Raw genomic sequence first — 20,275 nt, 5'->3', positions numbered from 1 at the left:
ATTGGCAAAAGGCTAAGCTTTGGGGCAAAAAAAATCAGAGATTGCTTAAGTGTGTTGGAGGTCTAACTGTCGTTTCTTGTACCTCGTGTTGCGTTGTCCAACATATGTTTAAAGATAATCATGTTTGATTATATAAAACATGATAATTATGTTTTTTGTTTGACGACCTATAACCTGTATCATCAAATTTAATTATGTTTAAAGCTATTCATGCTTGATTATATAAAAGATTTATATTACTAGATTTGTCTATAGTAATAATGTAATAAACGTATAGGCTTATTATTACATGCAGATAAAATTATAAAAAGTAGTGAATAATTTCACATTTAGGATACTGCAAAACCCAGAAACATCAATAAAAAATGAATGGATAGTGTAATTTTCGGTACAAGAAAATTTGATTATGTGGTTATGTTTTCCTAATTGTGTGTAAGCAAAAACCAACCACAGAAGAATTCGTAATTTGCTAATGTCAATTTATATGCAGGAAATAAGACCACTTCTGCTGTTTTGCATACTAGAAGGTTAACTGTTCAGTGCTCACATCACAGTGGAGAAATCGAAACAGAAAAGGGAGATGGCCCTAAACAAGAAACCTAAAACTAAATTCTGAATGTGTATGTTCTTGTCGTGCGACATACATGTTTGGATCGGTTATTTATTCAGCACCGAATAGTATCGATTGGTGTGCTATTGTATGTATAAAAATAATAATAAAATTACTGATGTCATTCATATACAATTCTATTTCAAACCTTTAAAAAATCATAGTTTCCAAACCGAACATTTAAATTAAAATCTGATTGCACCATTATGTTTCATACGATAAAAGCTTCAAAACTAGACCCTAGTTAAATATATTTTGATGATATTTTTTCAATATCAACTTTATATAAAAAAGTGCTTCTGAGTGTATTATAATTTACTTACAACTTTTCAAAAACTTGCTCATGACTTTAAAAAACTTGCTTATGTGACTAATGGTTGATAAAGTGATTTTTTTCAATATCAGCTTCATATAAAAAAAGTTCTTCTGAGTGCATTATAATTTGCTTACGATTTTTAAAAAACTTGTTTATTATTTTACAAAAACTTACTTATCCGACTGATGATTGATAAAGTGAAGTACTGATGTGGATGTTGTAAAAAGAGTATGAACGGATCTGCATTAAAACGGGTGAATAACTGAGTTACATAAGTGAATGTTTTTTAATATTCTAATATAGACAATTTTAGAAAATCACTTAAGTATTTTAATTGAATTAGTCTAGCAGTTTTTCAATTCTGATATAGATAATTTATGTCTGTCCAAGAATTACACCAAAATAGAACCAAAATGAATCTCATTTTGTTGACTACAACGTGATCTGTTTCATACAAAGAATAGGACAAGTGTGAACACACGAAAAGTAGAATTTAATCAAATATAAATACTTATATTTTCTAAACCATATATCTAATCTCTAATCCATTTGCACGGTTGTAGTTCTTGGCTATTTTCATTTGTATGCTTGTCTATATTAGAATATTAAAAACATTGTATTTGATACACGGTTTTTCTACCTGGAAATGAAACGCCCGTGGTCAGGACGATCAACTGTGGGCCGTGTGTGAAGGTAAAAAGCCGATGTGGTAGGCCAGCGATGAAGTTTTCTTTTTGGTAGTACGGCGTACAGGCTCGAGTTTTTTGTTTCCCGACTCAGGCGACATTCATGCCAGCCCTCGTTCCAACCCTACAGCCGGCAGCAAATGTGCTGTACTTGCTTGCCTCATCTTCAGTATTTATCTTCATACGGTGCTATTTTTACATTTTATCATATGATTTTACTTATATATTTTAATAAATTTACTTATATAGTAGAGGTGTAAAGAGAAGAATAGATGTATTTTCATCAAGATTATGCTTGGTTTTTATCACATAATGATCATGAGGTAAAAAAAGAGCTCTAAACACTAAATGTTAATTATCTATAAAAAAAATTAAATATATATGTTTAGATAATTTTTACTAAATACGGCGTGCATGCTAAACTACGCGTATGCACGCTCGAATTAGCCATGTCCAAAAAGAAAAAGGGCGAAAACTGATGTTCACAGTAGTGGGCTGGTAGTGTTTTTTTTTTCTGAGAGGATACTGGGCTGGTAGCAAGCCTAGGGTGCTTGCGCGGTGGGAGGCCCCTCGTGGGGCCCACCTCACGGCCCCGCTAACAACGTTGGTGAAAAAAAAAAAAAAAATCACCCGACCCCCCGACGAGAGATCTCGAACCAACCCATCGCCGCAGGGGCAAAACCGTACTTACTCCCGCGTAGCGCAGGGGTAGGTTATTACCTGGCCGCCGCCGCCCTCGTTCAGCCTCCTATCCTCACCCGGCCTCCGCTTGTGCGGCCGCGTGGAGCTGGTCTGACGCGGAGCTGGTCTGCTGCGCTCCGACTCTGAGCAAAACCCCGGGGCCGCGGCGCCTCGCGGCACGATCGGAGCGGATCCCGTCGCCGTGGAGCCGCCCCTGAATCTCCCCCCGCGGTTCGTGCTCTCTCTGCGCTCTGTCTCGTCGTCGCCGGATCGCGCGCCGCGGGCCCCGGTTTACGCGTTTCGATCCGTGTGGCCAGGCGTTTCGTGCGCGTTTGGCGTCTGGGGTTTGGATGGGAATGGGGGGTTCTAGGGTTTGGGGGTTTGGTGCGGGGGGGGGGGGTTCAGGGCTTGTGGTGCGGTGCATGGATCCTTATCTGGTTGTGAGGAGTGTTCGGAGCGTGTTACGAGCTCTGTTCGTAGGCTAGGTGGCGCTTAGATCCCTGGCGCGGCACTTGGATGTGCTCTGCATGATTACGCATGTTAGTGTTGGCTGGCGCTGAGTGATATGACTGCGGTGGAACAGACGTGCAAAGCTAGAATAGCTATAGTGTTGACAGATGGATGATGGTTTTGGGTGTTCTTGTTATATCGAATCCTGGCAGCTTGTTTGTCGAAGTGGGTTTTAACGGTGGAAGTTGGTTTTGTTAGTGGAACGTGTGTAAGATAGTTGGTGATTAGGGTTGGTGAGTTTCTGTCAGAAGACAAGAAACGGAATTGCATTTATGTGTTGTGCAAGTTGTAGAGAAAGTAGCTGTTGAATTATGTCTATGCATGCAAATTTAAAGTTATATCATTTGAAGAGGGAAACCTATGCTACTGCGATGCCAGTATTTTTTAAAAGGATGCTCACTGACAGCTATTTACTGGGGTCCTATATGTAAAATAAAATTTTGTTGTGTGCAACGATGCCATATTTACTCACCTTTTCTTTTTACAAAATTGCTGAATTTATTTATTTCTTTCCATTTTATTCAGTGTTGACTGTGGAGTGTTGGCTCAGGGATTGCAGCCATTTGAGAATATGGCAAGAAAGAGAAACCCAATTGTCTTCATGGATGTATCCATTGGTGATGAACCAGATGGAAGAATGATTTTCGAGGTACTTCTTTTCTTATTACTGTTTCTCTAGTTCCTTCAAGCGGGAGTGCAAGTGCTACTGCGCCTTGGTTACTGAGATCAGGAGCTGTAGTTGTGTCCTTTCTTATCAAGGCTAAAGATGGTCTTACTTTGCTTGATCTGTATAACTGTTGGAATTGGCTTTCCTTGCAGTTGTTTGCTGATGTTGCTCCTCTGACAGCTGAGAACTTCAGAGCATTATGCACAGGTATTCTTCATTTCACTTCTTTTTAGATAAATAAATATAAATCCATCTGTCAGTTAGTGTTACCTTTGAATGATCATTTGTGTCAACTACTATAGGATAACATACTTACTATGACCTTTTGGATGACACGGTACTAAGAGCCACACGTGCATATTATGTCATCTTGGGTATTAGGACATGTAATCTTATCACCAAATTGCTAGGTTTGTGTGGCAATTGGACATGTTGCTCTAGATTTTGTAGCGGTTGTGGCCTCACAGGAATGCATCCATCAAACTAATTTAGCTTTTGTTATCACCCAGTTTGCAGTATCAAATCTTCAAGTAACATCGCTTTAAAGTTATGTAATACAAAATGACCTAAAATATTGTAAATTTCAGAAAACAATACTTATTCTTCCCAAAATATAAAAAAGGTACACCATTAAGAACTTTTTGTTGCTTACATTTTCCAAATAGTACACTTTTTAGCACTTGAATGTTACTGAGTAGCCAGGCCCACTCGGAAATGAGATAATCCTTAATATGACCGTTTGGATGACATGGAGCTAGGAGCCTTGCATGCATATTACGCCATCTTTGGTATTAGGAAATGTGATCTTTTCACCAAATTACTAGGTTTATGCGCCAATTGAGCTTGTTGCTCTAGATTAGTGTCTTACCAGGGTGAGTCAGACCTGCTAATTCATCATCTAAACGGTCACAGTAAGCAATGTCTCACTGCGAGTGGGCCTGTGGTCAGTAACGTTATGGTGCTAAAGATCGCAGGATTTTTTTTGAAACTTAAGGCAACTACAAGTGTAGTTCCTTGAAACAAGTTGTTGAAAGTGTACTTTTTTTAAATACTTGGGATGCTTTGTGAAATATGCTCTTTAACGTCACACCTTTTGTTGCTTTGTCTAATTTTTCTGCAACAATTTCAGTTGGCTAAGTAATGTGTTGCCTGTTTAGAAGGACAAATGTTTTCTGAATAGCTATTTTTTTGGACATGGATGAATAGCATATTTTTTTGTATTCTCTACTACTCATTACTGTTTATTCTAATTAACATCATAAAGAAAGTATCTGAAGTTGTGGTGCTATGCTGGTCTCTTTTGTTAGCAGTCATAATGGACCTTTTGTTCTTTCCTTTAGAAAGCTTTTTGGAATATTATTTGAATCTGAATGGTCTTATCTGTGTTCAACCACATCCAATATGGCATTCTGTGACTATGCCTGAGTATTTCCGTAATCTGAGAACCTAATCTAATACTGCAGTGATGATTAACAGTACATATTTGGACGTTCATCGATTCCTAACTTGGCTATAAATGAATTTCGTTCGTTTCCTTTTCAAAGTAAGTTAGCATGTTCAACTCATAACTGTAAGTTTTATAGTACCCAACTGTAGTTTTCAATAGAACTTTGTAATGAAACAAATGTAATATATTTTTCCTTTAAATTGTTAAGCTTCATCTTAAAATCTTGAGCAAGGTAATGTTGTTGCTACAAGTGAGTCTCTTACACATTCCAAGTAAAACAGGACGCGTAATACACCTTGATAGGGGTTAATGTTTCCATATCTTCTTTGGCAACTATGTGTCAGCAGACAATGCCTGATAGTATCTTGTATTTGGGTTATAAAATAAAATTGGGATGTGAGATGAAGATTCTGAACTTGCGTTCTATACATCAGTCAACACGAATATACTTGCATGCTATTGTAGCTTCAGTTCTAGACTTCTAGTCCAGATGTTATGTTCTAAAACCATTGAACGCTTAATTTGGGAATAAAAAATTCTACTGTGCTGATCTAGTGGATAATATTCTAATATTCTTTGTGGAAATCTGCAGGCACTTTTTTTTTGTGCCACAGCACACAAGTTTTACAGTTGAGCTTACATACTATATTCAATTTTGAGCTTAATGTTCTTTTTTCCCTGATTCCTATCATTGTTGGTCTTGCTAACTGATGTTGTATGCTCTAGGTGAGATGGGAATTGGGCAAAATGCTAAGAAGCCATTATGTTACAGGGGATCAACCTTCCACCGTGTCATCAAAGGGTTAATGGCACAAGTTAGTTATTCTTCTCCCTTTCTGTAATTTTGTATTTATGTATTTTGCTTCATAGTCTGTTAGTTACATGAGGTTAGAATTTGGTTAGATTTATCTCCTTTTGTTTTTAGTCAGCTTCTTGTTTCCTTCTCCATGATGTAGGATGCAAGACAGATGATATCGACTGCTTTTCTTATCATATAGTATTTAAGGTTGTATGCTGTATTATCTGCATTTGCAAGTCTAATAACACGTGGGAAAATCACTGAATTGCTTTCTTCATCTTAGCTGCTAATTGTTGTTTTGTTTTTTCAGGGTGGTGACTTCTCAAAAGGAAATGGTGAGTTTGCACAATTTTGTTCTATCTTTTACAATTGTCCATTGCATTTTCTTACCATAAAAGGTGGCAATTGCCCACCATACTATGATCTTTCTTGTTTTCTTGTGTTCTACTGAAATAAAATGATGTGTTATGTATCAGTACTTAAATTGAGTGCTTGCATGCATGTAACTCGTCCTGTAAGTTGTGAGGTTACAGCCTGCTGATGCTAATTTTATTGGGCCTTGCTGTTGTTTATCCATCTTATCCCAATGTACTACATCTTGGTTTGATGATACAAGTGCCGCTGCTTGCTAGCATTTGATTTTAAGCATCCCATACTGTTATCCTCAAGAATACTACAACAGTCCATGTTAAATCATAGGATTTTAATTCTTGATTTTGGCGCTTCAGATATTTGAACACGGACTTGCCATCTTTTTTGCATGTCTTGTCCATGTATCATTGCCTTTGTGCTGGGTGTTCAAATTTTGAAATATGCTTAGTGCTAGTTTCCTTTTCTGTGCAATGAGCCAATGATTTGCTCCAAGAAACCAGATGTAATTTTTTCCCTACATTTATAGGTTGATGTAATTTTGCCTATTAATGTCTACATATTATTCATGGTAGACTATGTTCAGGCTTTTGAAATAGTTTATTTCTTATGTGGCAGCTTGTTTGATAAGAAACACCCTGCACAGTCACATAGTAGTATGTCGTCCTCTGTTTATATTCTTGTTTGTGGATGTGATGCTGTAATTTAATTGTGTTACAGGGTCTGGAGAAGAAAGTATATATGGTGGAAAATTTGCAGGTATTACCATTTAACTCGGTGTGAAAGCGAAACCCATTATATGTTGGAAATTTTGAAATACATATGATCTTAGAACATCGTATGTATTGATTCAGAATGTTTCTTACCAGTTACCAGTCAAATATTGTTTACTCCCTCCGGGCACAAATACTTGACGTTTTGGACAAGATCCAGTCAAACTTGTGAAACTTTGACTATCAATAACTTTAAAATATTTAATTTGAAAGCATTAAAATCATACGTGTAATACCTTGTAAAATACTTTCTTAATCACATAAATTTATTGGATTTTATAAATATATTCTAATAGAAAATAGTGGTCAAAGGTACTCATCGGAGACCGTGCCATCTCCAACTTGACTAGCAATAACTTTTAAAATATTTAATTTGAAAGCATTAAAATCATACGTGTAATACCTTGTAAAATACTTTCTTAATCACATAAATTTATTGGATTTTATAAATATATTCTAATAGAAAATAGTGGTCAGAGATACTCATCGGAGACCGTGCCATCTCCAAAATGTCAAGTATTTTTTACCAGAGGAACTATTTAATTTTTATACATTTTAATAAGAATACATCCAAATTCGAAAGTATAGTACAAGTCACCACAGTAATGTTTTTGCTTGCTTTGCACTGAAAATAGAGTAGATCTTATTCAACTGTGCTGGTAATCAATATGTCTGTAATGACAATCTTTTATTTGCATTTCAGATGAAAATTCTGTCCGACGCCATGATGATCGTGGTATCTTGACAACGGCAGATACTGGATCCAGAACTAATGGCTTCCAGTTCTGTATTACTTTCAAGCCTAATTCTCATCTTGACAGGTTTGCTCTGATGAGTTTCATTTGAATGGCAATGTATTTCAGTATTGTACAAACACATATTTGGACCATATGAATTGACCCTCTACCCATCCATTTACTCACTTTTTTTTTTCAATGTTGGAATACTTCTCCTTAATCTAAGCACTGGACAGTTGCCTGTTAGACTGCTGTCCTTGTTTCGGTACTGAACTAAACTTATTCATCTAAATGATATCATCCAAAACTAAAGCTCGAAGCTGCAATAGTCAGTGATCCGATGTTTCTAGTATTTAACATTCACTTAATTCTCTCTGTTCTGTCAAGCATTGGAAATTTGGAACTACAGAAGAGTTCTTTGTTATACTTCTTTTACTTGTTGGCTTGTAGGTCTGTGGATCTCAATTGTTGCCTAACTCAAATTGTAGCAACACTGCTTGCAGAGATGTAGGAAATTGATATAGTTCTGTACTGTGCACGTGATCCATTCGGTTTTACAGTACTGTTTAACCTTTTCATTATTTGACATCCGCAGTTTTTTTTGGGGGGTGGGGTCTGTTGCTTCACAAGTAAAGCTCTTGTCTTGAAGCTTATTGCTGCTTTGTTATCTGTCTGAAAGTTGGCTATTTATTAGATGTTGTGGCAGTGTGTGGAATTTTGCTCTATGGAAACCCAATTTGTACGATGTGAATATTTGATAATTCTTTTTTTTTTGTTTTGAAAAAGTAACATCTTAGACTACATGTGAACCTGTCAGACTGATGCATGTACCGTATGGTCTAAGAGTGAAGCTTAAATTTCGGTTATGGTGTTTTCCTTTTTACATGTTTCAAATAAGGCAGGATTGTGATATAACCTGTTAACTAGGCATGTTATTTATTGTAGAGAGGCCTCTGCCTGAGATAGCACATTTTATAGTACAAATTCATTTACGACTTCAATGGTTTTTTGACTCTGTACTGAAGAGCTTTGGTGATAATATGGTATTTAACTATGTTGCAGGAAGCACACTGTTTTTGGCAAGCTTATTCTTGGAAATGATGTGTTGAAGAGAATTGAGCAAGTTGATGTGCATGGGACTGATTCTACTCCTGTTGTTCCAGTAAGAATAGTAGACTGCGGGGAGCTTGTTGATGGGAAAGACCATGGATCTGTGACAACTGAACATGGTAATGCTTATAAATTTTGTGGGAATTTTGGCAGCAACTGTCTAGCCATTTTAGAATTTTAAAGCCTTTCTGCAAAGAGGTTAGGGAGGGTGTTTATATCTTTACTTATGTAACATCTTTTTAATGTGATTTTGGTCGCACAGATAAAAAGAGACCTGCTAAATCAAGGTTGTCGAAGGATATATCTTCTGATGAGGAAAGTAATGAAGGACAACACAAGGGACACCATAAAAAATCTTCAAAGAAGAGAAGGAAGAAGAGGAGATATTCGTATTCTGAATCAGATAGCTCATCTGAGTCAGAGACTGAGCCATCAGATTCCGAGAGCGATTCTGATACTTACTCCAGTGACTCATCTGATCTCAGCAGCTCAAGTGATGACAGACGAAGGCGCAGAAAGAGACGCTCGAAAAGAAATAAACGCAAGCGGGCAAGAAGAAAGCGTGAACATAGGCGTGAGAAAAGGCGTAGGAAGCGTGACAGGAAATCAAAGCAGAAATCAAAAAGGTCCGTGCGCATTGTCAAATTAAATGTTTCAGACCTTAGACATGTAACATATGTTCTTTTATTAGCAGGATGGTAGAAAGTGATAGTGAAACTGAAAGTGTGAGCGATAGCAGCTCTGAGGATGGTAGAAGCAAGCGACACCATCGTGGGAGGAAGTCTAAGGCATCATCTCATGTTTCTGGTATTTTTTCCCCTTTTTGCTTCTATATGCACTACACGTATGCATGTTGATGTTGCTTCTGTATTTCACTAAGCGTAAATTGAAGTATAGGTTCCTGAACTTTCTTCTAATTTCTCAATTAGTTCCATGAACTTTGAAACCTTACATCATCTTAGTAAATTGCCCTTAAAGCTCGTATCATGTACCACCTCAGTTCATCCTTTAGGTTAACGGAATAGTTGGATGGCATACCTTACCAATGTTGAACTGTGTGTAGGGGTAACATGATACTATATCTTGGTTATGTACTTCTCCATTATATTCAAGAAACTGATAGGGTAGGAACCTTGAAGGAGATTACGAATTATAGAGTGGTGCAAGTTTTGGCACACAGGGCATAAACTTGCTTTCACTATAGGATGGTGTGTTCTCTATGATTTATTTGGATGCCTGATTGGACGGCTCAGTGTTTATTTATTAAGTGTTAGATCATGGTTGTGTGTTAACAATTGTAGCCGACAAATATTCAATAATCTGTCGGCATGAGGTATCATCCATGTTAATAACCAATTGCTTCATCTAATTCACTCTACTGTTGAAAAATCAGCCAATAATAGCTGCATCCGTGAATCTTGTGCGATTTTATTGTCCTTGCTTGGTTTAGGTGGCATATAGTTCAACTACTGATCACCCTGTATAATCTTCTTTCCAGCGGAAAATCTGGGAGTATTAACTGCATTGAAGGATGCCACTTCAACTCAACAAAAGAGTGGAATACCAAGGTGTCCGGCACAAGAAGATGACTCTCCGCTGCAAAATGGGGAGGTCCGTACCAATGGTGTTACTGAATCAAAAACTGAAAGGAACACGGATATCATGCCTTCTCTAACTGGCAATCGAAGCAAATCTAGGTTTCCTATACTTTTTCACACATCAATCATTCTTTGTGCTTACTGCTTCTGCAAGCGGCGTTTCATCTGACATTGATAAGCAGGAGCCAGAGCATGAGTGCTAACCACTCAATGAGCAAGAGTACGAGTATCAGTCCAAGGAGAAGCCCGATCAACAGGTCAATTTCCAACCCGAAGAGGACAGTAAGCAGGAGCCCTGTTCGCTATAGTCACAGTAGAAGTCCTGTTTGTGCTCCCAAAAGAAGTGAAAGCCGGAGTCCAGACAGACAGAGGAGCCCCAGCAAGAGCCCACCTAGAAGCGCAAGCAGAAACCTGGTTACCCGCATGAGCAGGAGTCCTGTTAAAGCTCGCACAAGAAGCATTAGCAGGAGCTCAGCTAGGTCCTTGCAACGAAGAAGTCCAAGCAGGAGCCCGGAGAGAACCCATGTGCGAAAAAGTGTCAGCCCAAGCTCACCAGTGGAGAAGAGAAGCATCAGCCGTACCTCTCCAAGATCTCCATTGCGAAGTGTTAGCCGAAGCCCAGCTAGATTTTCAAGGAGCCCACCTAGGCCTTCAAGGAGAAGTCCAGTCAGAAGTCCTCGAAGGAATATACTTAGAAGTCTCAGCAGGAGCCCTGTGAGGATACCTAGAAGAAGTTTGAGCAGAAGCCCTGTAAGAGGTGGTCGACCTCGCAGGAACATCAGCAGAAGTCCCAGCCCACCACCTCGCAGGGCAATATCTCCACCGCCCAACAATGGCAGGAGCCCATCCAGGAGTGGCTCTCCTGATGGGTCTCCAAAACGCATAAGACGAGGCCGGGGTTTTACTCAGCGGTACTCATTTGCAAGACAATACCGCTCACCTTCTGCTGATCGCTCATATCGCTATGGTGGAAGGAGTGACCGTGACAGGTAGTTCATTTAAAAGTTCGAACTGTGATTTTATTTTATTTTAGAGTATTTAATTATAGTTTTTCTTCTGAAGATACATGGGTTACCGAGGTTCACGTCATAGATCACCACCTAGACGGTATAGAAGCCCACCCAGGGGCAGGCCATCACCAAGGTAAATTAACTGCTGTTATATTTGATGATGAACAACTGGTCATTTTCATGTGGATATCTGATTTTTGTTATTATTTGTGATGCACATTATTGAATTAGTTCTGAGCAACTGATCATTTTATGTGGATATCTAATTTGCTGTATTAGTCCCTCCAATCACAAATAATTGACTTTTAGTGTTACTTTGCAATCAAAGCATCTGAATTAGCCATCAATATCTCCTTTTCTGTATTGAGATTTGAAAATGGTATGAGTAGACTTGTCTTGAAAAGTAGTTTCAATGTTATAATCGTGCCATTTCTTATAAATATAGTAGAATAGAAATTAGTTTGTCAAGGTTTCAATGTTATAAATGTGCCATGGCTTACAAATATTAGAATACCAACTTCACATTACTGGAGGGAGTTTTTTTACGCACATCATTGAATGAGTTCTATTTCAATATGTTTTTGAGTTGTATGCTTAGCCTAGTCTACTGGTTGGTTCCATGTCATGATTTCTTTTATTTCGCCACTTGAGGCCTAGTAGGTACAGGAGGAGGAGCCCAAGTGCCTCACGCAGCCCAGTCTTTAGAGACCGAGGAAGGGGAGGTGGATACAGCAGAAGCCCTGTACGGAGTCGTTCGCCCCCTGCTGGGAAACCAAGGTCACATGGTGATCGTGCACGGTCAATCTCCAGAAGCCGCATGTCTGTATCGAGATCAAGGTCTCCACCGCCCGTGCATGATCGCTCCCCACCAGATTCCCCATCCCCAAAGCGCGCAAGTAATGAGAAGTCTCGGTCCCTGTCTGCTAGTCCTGATGGCAAGAAGGGTCTTGTTTCCTACGGAGATGCCTCCCCCGATTCTGCTGGGAAGTAGGGGGTACCTTTGGGCATTGGCTGTTGATCGATCTGTTTATGTTTCTATTGCTACTGGTAGAGAAGCTGTTTTGACACTTGAGGAGCCTCTGGTGGTTTGTCGCTGTAGAAATGCTACATACGTTCTGGATGGTTGCGGTTGTGGTATGTTATCTTTAGACCGTCATAATCTGAGGTTAGCATATGCTTTTGTGAACATGTAGCACGGTTCCTGTGCAGCTATAGCTATGCATGCGGAATTTGGTGGTTGTCAAGTTTACTGGATGCATAATTATATTTTATTCTCGGATATTATGAACATATACGCTAAATTCCTTTTGTATTCGTCCGGTGCTAGTGTTTCTTCTTTTGACAATGGGCCTTAGAGAGCATTTTTGTTACAACGTTTGCTTGTTACGTTGTGCACCGTGGCCCTGTGCTGGATAGAGCTTTCAGTACTTGTTTAGAGCCAGAGGTCCATAGATTCACAGTGCACAATGTTTGGTACTGTTCAAGCACGAGCATGTGTAAATGGGTATGCCCGGGCGACGGGTTTGCCCATTCTTAGTCCGCATGCGTTCGAAGGTATACTGTAGGTGGGCAAAAATGAATATACCGATATAGGTGAGCACCATCCGTACTCTAATTCTGGTCTTGGTGTCTCGCTAGTTGATGTGCGACGACCCCCTCCTGTCCTTCACATACCAGCACCCCCACGGGATCCCGTGTGGCACGACAGGAAGTCAGGAACGGCCAAGAAGAAACTGACGTGATCACTCGCTACGGTTAGCTCCCTCGTTCAAACCTCCACCGTCCAATCACCCATCAACGGCTCGTATCCTCTTTCTCCACTCCACTACCATCAAAATTTCCCAATTCTGAGCGTTGCTCCCAACCCCCACTCCTCCCAGGCGATGGAGGCCGCAACCGCCGCGACAGCGGCGATGGTGTGGTTTCGGATGGGGCTGCGCGTCCACGACAACCCGGCGCTGGACATGGCCCGCCGTTACGGGGGCGGCGCTTCCTCCGCGCGGCTGTACCCGGTGTTCGTGCTCGACCAGCGCTACATCCGCCCCGATCCCGTCGTGGCGTCCCTGGGCTCCGCGCGCGCCGGGGTCGCACGCGTCCATTTCCTCCTCGTGAGCCTCCTCGGCCAGCTCGGGTCCCGCCTCCCCCTCCATCCATCTCCACCGCCCTCGACGCAAATCCTACGAGTTTTTTCTCCGACCATTGGATACACACTAACGAAATCTATGGATTACCCTTCTGTTCGCTTGCATCGCAGTGGAACATCGGCAAGCTGTGCTTTGAGTTCGACGCCGAGCCGTACGCGCTGACCCGCGACAAGAAAGTTAGGGTGAGACAGCTGATCACTTCTCTCCAGTATTTTTCTTGGGTGATTTTACCTGTCAAAGATTTTGGTTCTTGTAGGATTTTGTGATGACGTCCAGGATTGAGGTGTTCACGTCGGTCAGCCACACCCTCTTCAACCCAGCAGAAATCATAAACAAGGTGCTCGAAAACTCGTAGTCAGTAGTACCAGTGAAGTCACGACCAAATGTTTGGAGCGCACTGCTTACCTGATTTATGTTTCCACAATTTGCACATGGACCAAATCTTCAGCACGCTCTGGAGTTAAGGCATTTCTTTTAACACTATGGATGAAGCTATAAGTACTCCAATTCCTCTCACAGCAAGAAGATGAGGCTGGTTGGCTAATCAATCTAATGGCCAAACTCTGTAATAGAGGAATATATTGTCCATGATTTGACCACCAAGTCATTGGATCACAAAGCCATCTATCACGAATTGAATCATGATCATTGAATTCCTCGGAACAAGTTGAGAATCTTACGTATTCTTCTTTCACTTTTGTTAATTCTTCTTGTATGGGAAAGAACTTCTTGAAGCAATCCATCCTCATTTTTGATACCTCAATATCCTTGTGTGGGGGTACATGGCCAACACCTCCATCGAGCCAATTTTTGCTATAATATCTACAATGTTAGCATCAAGCAAAAGGTTAAAAGTTGTATATCTTGGTCACTTGAAAAAATATATGAACATAAGCAAGAGTACAAGACACCAAAAAAAGTGTAATGATAGGTAGATAACCTTGGATTAAGTGAATGAGTCAAACAATGGAGTGGATTATTGCCTTTTGTCCATCTATCAATCAATATCTTATGAATAACCGAGAACAAATTAGATTCCTCATTTTGTTCATTCCCTTCCCATAGATATATCTCTTTCTTCACTTTCTCAATCATTGAATCCCACATCTCATAAATCAGATGAAGACATGGTGTGTCGGTGTCTGCAACACGTATCATATCATAGATAGGTTGAGTAAATTTGAGAATGAACTCCACATTGCCCCACCACACATCACTAAGTATTTTCTCTTTGACATGAGCAGCAATTTGAGCATCATCTCTGTAGTGATCCCATTGCTCACTAATTACCATGCTTTGAAGAGGCCTCTTTACCTCCATAAACCGTTGTAACATACACACAACTGAGGCAAATCTTGTTTCAGCAATAGCAAGTAACTTCAAATGGCTAAACTCATTAAATATTGAAAGTCGCATGCCATGGTTCATGATGAAATTCTTGATCATTTGAGCTTCAGTTTTAACATTTGTTATAAATTCAAGTGTGCTCCAAGCAAAAGCCTCTTCATCATTTTTCGGCTGTTTAGGCTCACAAATATTCTTCAAAGCAAGATTGAGTGTGTGTACAACACATGGTGTCCAAAATATGGTATTATATTCAGCTTGCACAAGCAGACCCGCACCTTTGCAATTTGCAGCATTGTCGGTGATGACTTGTACCACATTATGTCGACCAACTTCTTCAATAACAGACCTCAGCTTGGCAGCAATGTATTCTTTTGTCTTCACATCGCCTTCACAATTATCAGCCTTCAAGAACATTGTTAATGAGTGTCCAGAAATTGCAACATAGTTAATGAGTGGACGCCTCTGCGGATCTGACCAGCCATCAGCACAAATTGTCACTCCCTTCTCACTCCATGTGCTCTTTGTACTTTCCAATAATGTGTCAATGTGAGCCATTTCTTGCTTGAGAAGGGTAGTCCTTAACTTGTTGTACCTCGGCATTTTATAACCCTTCAAGTCATTACTGCAAGCATAGGTAAATGCTTCTTGAATGTATGGATTTCTTGCAAAATTAAAACAGATCCCTAAAAAAATAGAATTAGCACAAGCAATGGTCTTGAAAAATTGCAGCTGTAGTTGAACAATGAATATGTATTGCATTACAATTGCATACCTCCTGAATAAAATGCTCTTGCAATTAAAGCATCCATGTGCTTGCGCTGGTCCATTTTCCAAGCTTTCTCTAGTGCAGAAGGAGGTCCACTCCGCTTTTTCTTATTGCTATTGGATGAAGAAGTAGGCAAGGACACAGTTCTTTGTTTTGATCTTTCTAATTGTTCTTTAGTAGCTGCAACTTCTCTTCTCATTTGGCTAAGCTCATCTATTGTCACCTTCGGACACATACTGATTCCCTTGTTGGACTTTTTCAGCAAGTGAGCTTCCACTCTAGTGTAGCTACAAAATTTTTTAATTGAACAATAATTGCATCTCCATCTAGCATTGCCTCCACCTGCAGCTGGTTTCTCTAAAATTGTGACATGATCCCACAGTGGAGCCTTGAGGTCAGTGATGGATCGGGCAGGAGCACTTGAGGTTGCACCACCACCACTACTAGAAGTTGCCATCTGAATTTAAAGTGAATAATTGAGTATAATGTGCTAATCTATACTATACTGGTCTGAATTTAAAGAGAACATCAGAACAATTGAGTATAATGTGCTAATCTATACTATGCTGGTCTGAATTTAAAGATATTTGAGTAGCATATCTATACGTATACTGGTCTAAACAGTCAAAAGGGGAAGATAAATGCTAAGATAAGTGAATCGGGTGCTCAGTGCTCAGTTGCTCACTGCTTGGCTCCTCGGTGCGCTGCTCGGCTGCTCGGCTGTTCCGTGCCGTCGACCGTGTCGTCGCTGCAGGAGCAGATCCTCGCCGGTCGCTGCAGATCTTCGCCGATCGTGTCGTCGCTGCCGGAGCAGGAGGTCGCCGCCTTGCCGGTCCTTGCCCGCTCGGCGCTCGCAGCCTCGCAGTTGCCGTCCGGCGTCCGCTGCAGATCCTCGCCGACGTCGCCGTTCTTGAGTTCTCTGCCGGCAGGTAGTCGCCGGTCGCGGCAAAGCGGCGGCGTGTTGCTTCTGGTGGAGTGTGCTGGATGCTGTCGCCGGCGCGGTGCTTCTATGGACGAGAGAGAGTTCGAGAGGCGGCTGTGGAGTGTGGATTAGCCGATTAGGTCATGGAATCATCTTGGGCCGGGCCATATCACTCGCGTATCGACTACGTATCGCCCAGGTATCCAAAATTGATTGATTTATTTAATTTCCGATACTCCAAGGATACGTATCGGGGCCGTATCCGCTCCGTATCCGTATCGGATACGGTGTCGGATACGGATACGCCTGTTGCACCACGTATCTGTGTTTTCCAGGTAGTCAGTAGTACCAGTGAAGTCACGACCAAATGTTTGGAGCGCACTGCTTACCTGATTTATGTTTCGACAATTTGCAGAAAGGTGGTCGGCCGCCTTTGACGTACCAATTGTTCATCTCCATTGCCGGGGAGCCGCCTGAGCCTGCTATGGACGAGTACTCCGAGCTCCCACCGGTCGGAGGTACAGGGGAGAACGATCTGTTGCCCGTGCCCACGGTCGAGGAGCTTGGTATGGGGAGATCAGCCAAGTTTTGTGGCACACCTGGTTCGAAGAATTAGTATGTTGTTGATAATCGACCGAATTCCCTTAATCGTGGGATGTCAATTTGTAGGAGGAGATTTCACCGTTCCGAGGTTGTGAGACAGAAGCTCTGAGGAGAATGAAAGAATCACACCAACAGATGGTTTGGTGCTTATTGAATAGCGTATTCTAACTCATTTCGTCCATCAATTTTGTTAATTTTTAGCTGTTTCTACAAGTGATCTTACTGTGATGGACTTGATTCATTTTCTTTTGGTTTGCAGGAATGGGTTGCCAAATTTGAGAAACCTAAGGGTGACCCCTCTGCCTTCCAGAAACCTGCAACAACTGTCTTGTCACCGTATCTGAAGGTGATTTTTGTCACTAACCCAGTGCAGCTATAGTGGTCCTTCCCGAGTTATTATAGATTGCGGTGTTGAAACGGATTGTCAAGTTGCAGTTTGGCTGCCTGTCGTCCAGATATTTTTACCACTGCATCCAGGGTCTTTACAGGAGCGTCAGAAAATCATACAAAACCACCTGTTTCCTTGACAGGCTAGGTGATTTGTAATTATTGCATTGGTTGGATCTGAAGTAAAAAACCAGATAATTGAGTGCACGAATTCTTCTTCTTCTTCTTGTTTTTTTTTTCAAGTGGATTTGAGTGCATGACTCATGCTCTTGTAACACTTGCTGTGGCGGGACTTCTTCTACAAAGTGTCTTTTGGAACTCCTAATTTTGATCAGATGAAAGGAAACAAAATATGTAAGCAGGTGCGCTTGATTTGATCAAACCATATCCTTTACGGTGATGCAGTTTAACCTCATCATAATCATAATTCAAATTCCTTTTAGTTTAGATTCCATGGATAGAGAACGAGGAACTGTTTGTTGCATGGAGAGATGGCCGGACAGGATATCCATGGATTGATGCTATCATGATTCAGGTTTTGCCAAACAAACATCTACAAGAAAACTGCACCTCGCTTCCTTTTTCTAGTTCTGATTTTCTGTTACTTTATTGCATCACCTACTACTACCAGTATATCTGATAATGTTCTTTTCACGTGGTTGGCTGCCAGCTGAGGAAGTGGGGTTGGATGCATCACCTTGCACGCCATTCAGTTGCTTGTTTGTTGTTTCTTGACGCGTGGTGATCTGAAATGGTCTGTAATCTCTGTAAATTAGCTAGTTTTGAATACGAAACCCAGCTGGGAATTGTATGCCTAGTTTCACTGAAACCTTCTTAGCAGAATATGAGTGTTTGTAGTTGTATTTTATGGTCTCCCGGGCAACTTTGGAACTTCAGTAAAGAAGGGAGGAAGAGGCCATAAGAGTTGGCCGTTTGCAAGATGAATCTGTTCAGTGAGAAAATATGGCTATTCGAATGTTTTAATGAGCTATTTATTGGGTCAATGTTGTGCTGGTTGATCCTAATAAGAATTTTAGTAGCATAACCATATCTAGTAAGGACATTGGCAATTTTCGAAAGAATTGACGACATTGACATATGCATATGAAGTAATTTCTAAAGTCGAATTCCAATCTACCTTACTTTGTTTTTTAATGAACTCATCCACTTCTTTCATTTATTAAAGTTTATCCACTGGGAGAAAGGCCGTGTCGCCGTGACGTCTTTGAAAGGCTACTGATAGATTCTGACTGGGCCATTAACAACGGCAATTGGCTGTGGCTCTCTTGCTCATCCTTCTTCTATCAGGTTACCGATAATGCATATCCTTCAGATAGCACTTATTATTGACATATTTCTTCAGGCTAATAGTTTGCTTACCTTTCTTAGGCATCTTTTAAAAGAGTACCACCGAATTTACTCCCCTATCACATTCAGGAAGAAGTATGATCCTAACGGGAACTACATCAGGCATTTTATCCCAGTGCTGAAAGGTACTTACTTCTGTAACAGCATTTCAGCACCAATATGAACTCTCTTCTGAAGTCAGAAGTAAGCATTTTTTTCTTGAGAAAGAGGAGTAACCATTTTTCTTTTGCACAATGCTACATTCTATTAATTTAGACATGCCAAAGGAGTACATTTGCGAGCCTTGGACTGTTCCACTTAGCATCCAGAAGAAAGCCAAGTGTATTATTGGCAAAGACTACCCAAAACCAGGTAAAAAGGATCCAATCTTGAGGTACAAAAAAGGCATTTCGACCACTATGGTTAGAGATATTTACTGCACACTTAACATCCTTTTGGTTTTCCAGTCGTTGATCATGAGACTGCAAGCAAATAGTGTAGAGACAGGATGGGAGAAGCTTATGCGTCGAGTCGCCTTGATGGCAATCCTAACAAAGGAAAGCCCTCAAACTTGTCGAGAACAATCCCATGTTGACCAAGATACTCCTAGCTCATCCAATGCTAAGCTACTGAAGAGGAGCAGCTGAGCTGAGTGATGTTCAGCTCCGCTTCTATGGCAACTTCACACTAATTGTTTCACCTTCAGCATTTAAAATTTCAGTTGTGAAAACGACGACAGTCTGCACCTGTCATCTGTAGCTAGTCTTGTATGCTACTGAAGTAGTTTAACCAAAAGGAAATGAATTGCGATCCTTTTTTAATTGTAGTGTCTGAACCAGCAACGAAAGAACAAATATGTAACATATGGTCATGTAACAGTTGTAATCCTGTAACTGTAACTACTAGTCATGTATTAAGGCCTTATTTGGAACATGAAAACTTTTCCTGATTCTTGCAGCAAATGAACTGCTCCATGTGCAATCCATTTACCAGGCAGGTCCTTACAAAGAGTTATTTTCGTACGAAACCGAAAGATCTTAAAAACCCTGTGAAGCCAATACCCAAATCATACTCTGATCTTGTGTCCCTGATGAAACCCAATCTAATCTGCGAAGTGCCGACAAGGATAAGCTAAAGCGAGGAAAAATGATATAGACGTAGGGAAACTAATACGCTAAAAACATCGTGCATGGGTTGTATAAAGAATGTAGGTTGGAAAAATATTACCGTAAACAGTAATTTCAACGAAACACTGTTCATCCAAAAAAAAAAAAACCAGCCCAGGAAGCCTGCCCAGATCATCGCTGGGAACGAGCGCACCTATCTTGTAAGGTACGATCCATGTCCAGTCGAAAACAGTGTGGCTGCAGATACACAAGGTAACGGGAGCCATGCCCTGCTTCAAACTGCTTTCCACAAGAATGCTCGCCTTCACTTGTCAATGGC

At 40.7% G+C, this 20,275-nt stretch overlaps 1 protein-coding gene and 1 pseudogene across 8 annotated transcripts; both read left to right on the top strand.

Moving 5' to 3' along the window:
- Nucleotides 1-2,336: 2,336 nt before the first annotated feature.
- Nucleotides 2,337-12,627, top strand: LOC133918595 (peptidyl-prolyl cis-trans isomerase CYP95-like). Of its 8 annotated transcripts, none has more exons than XM_062362536.1 (14): nt 2,337-2,524; nt 3,354-3,452; nt 3,623-3,677; nt 5,644-5,732; nt 6,027-6,051; nt 6,806-6,844; nt 7,562-7,679; nt 8,658-8,824; nt 8,968-9,331; nt 9,400-9,512; nt 10,204-10,402; nt 10,486-11,292; nt 11,366-11,446; nt 11,965-12,627. In XM_062362536.1, the coding sequence occupies exons 2-14, from the start codon at nt 3,375-3,377 to the stop codon at nt 12,302-12,304; spliced, it is 2,475 nt and encodes an 824-aa protein (XP_062218520.1). In that variant the 5' UTR covers nt 2,337-2,524; nt 3,354-3,374; the 3' UTR covers nt 12,305-12,627. The 8 variants fall into 8 exon arrangements, with proteins under 8 accessions (XP_062218520.1, XP_062218522.1, XP_062218521.1 ...); XM_062362538.1 differs by having other exon boundaries at nt 3,329-3,452; nt 11,974-12,627; XM_062362537.1 differs by having other exon boundaries at nt 3,329-3,452; nt 11,971-12,627.
- A 228-nt stretch (nt 12,628-12,855) lies between these two features.
- Nucleotides 12,856-19,837, top strand: LOC133917778 ((6-4)DNA photolyase-like; annotated as a pseudogene).
- Nucleotides 19,838-20,275: the final 438 nt, after the last annotated feature.

This window comes from Phragmites australis, chromosome 5 (assembly GCF_958298935.1).
Source record: "Phragmites australis chromosome 5, lpPhrAust1.1, whole genome shotgun sequence".
Classification (NCBI taxonomy): Eukaryota; Viridiplantae; Streptophyta; class Magnoliopsida; order Poales; family Poaceae; genus Phragmites; species Phragmites australis.
Note: the sequence above shows the minus strand (reverse complement) of the source record. Positions and strands in the feature narration are given on the sequence as shown.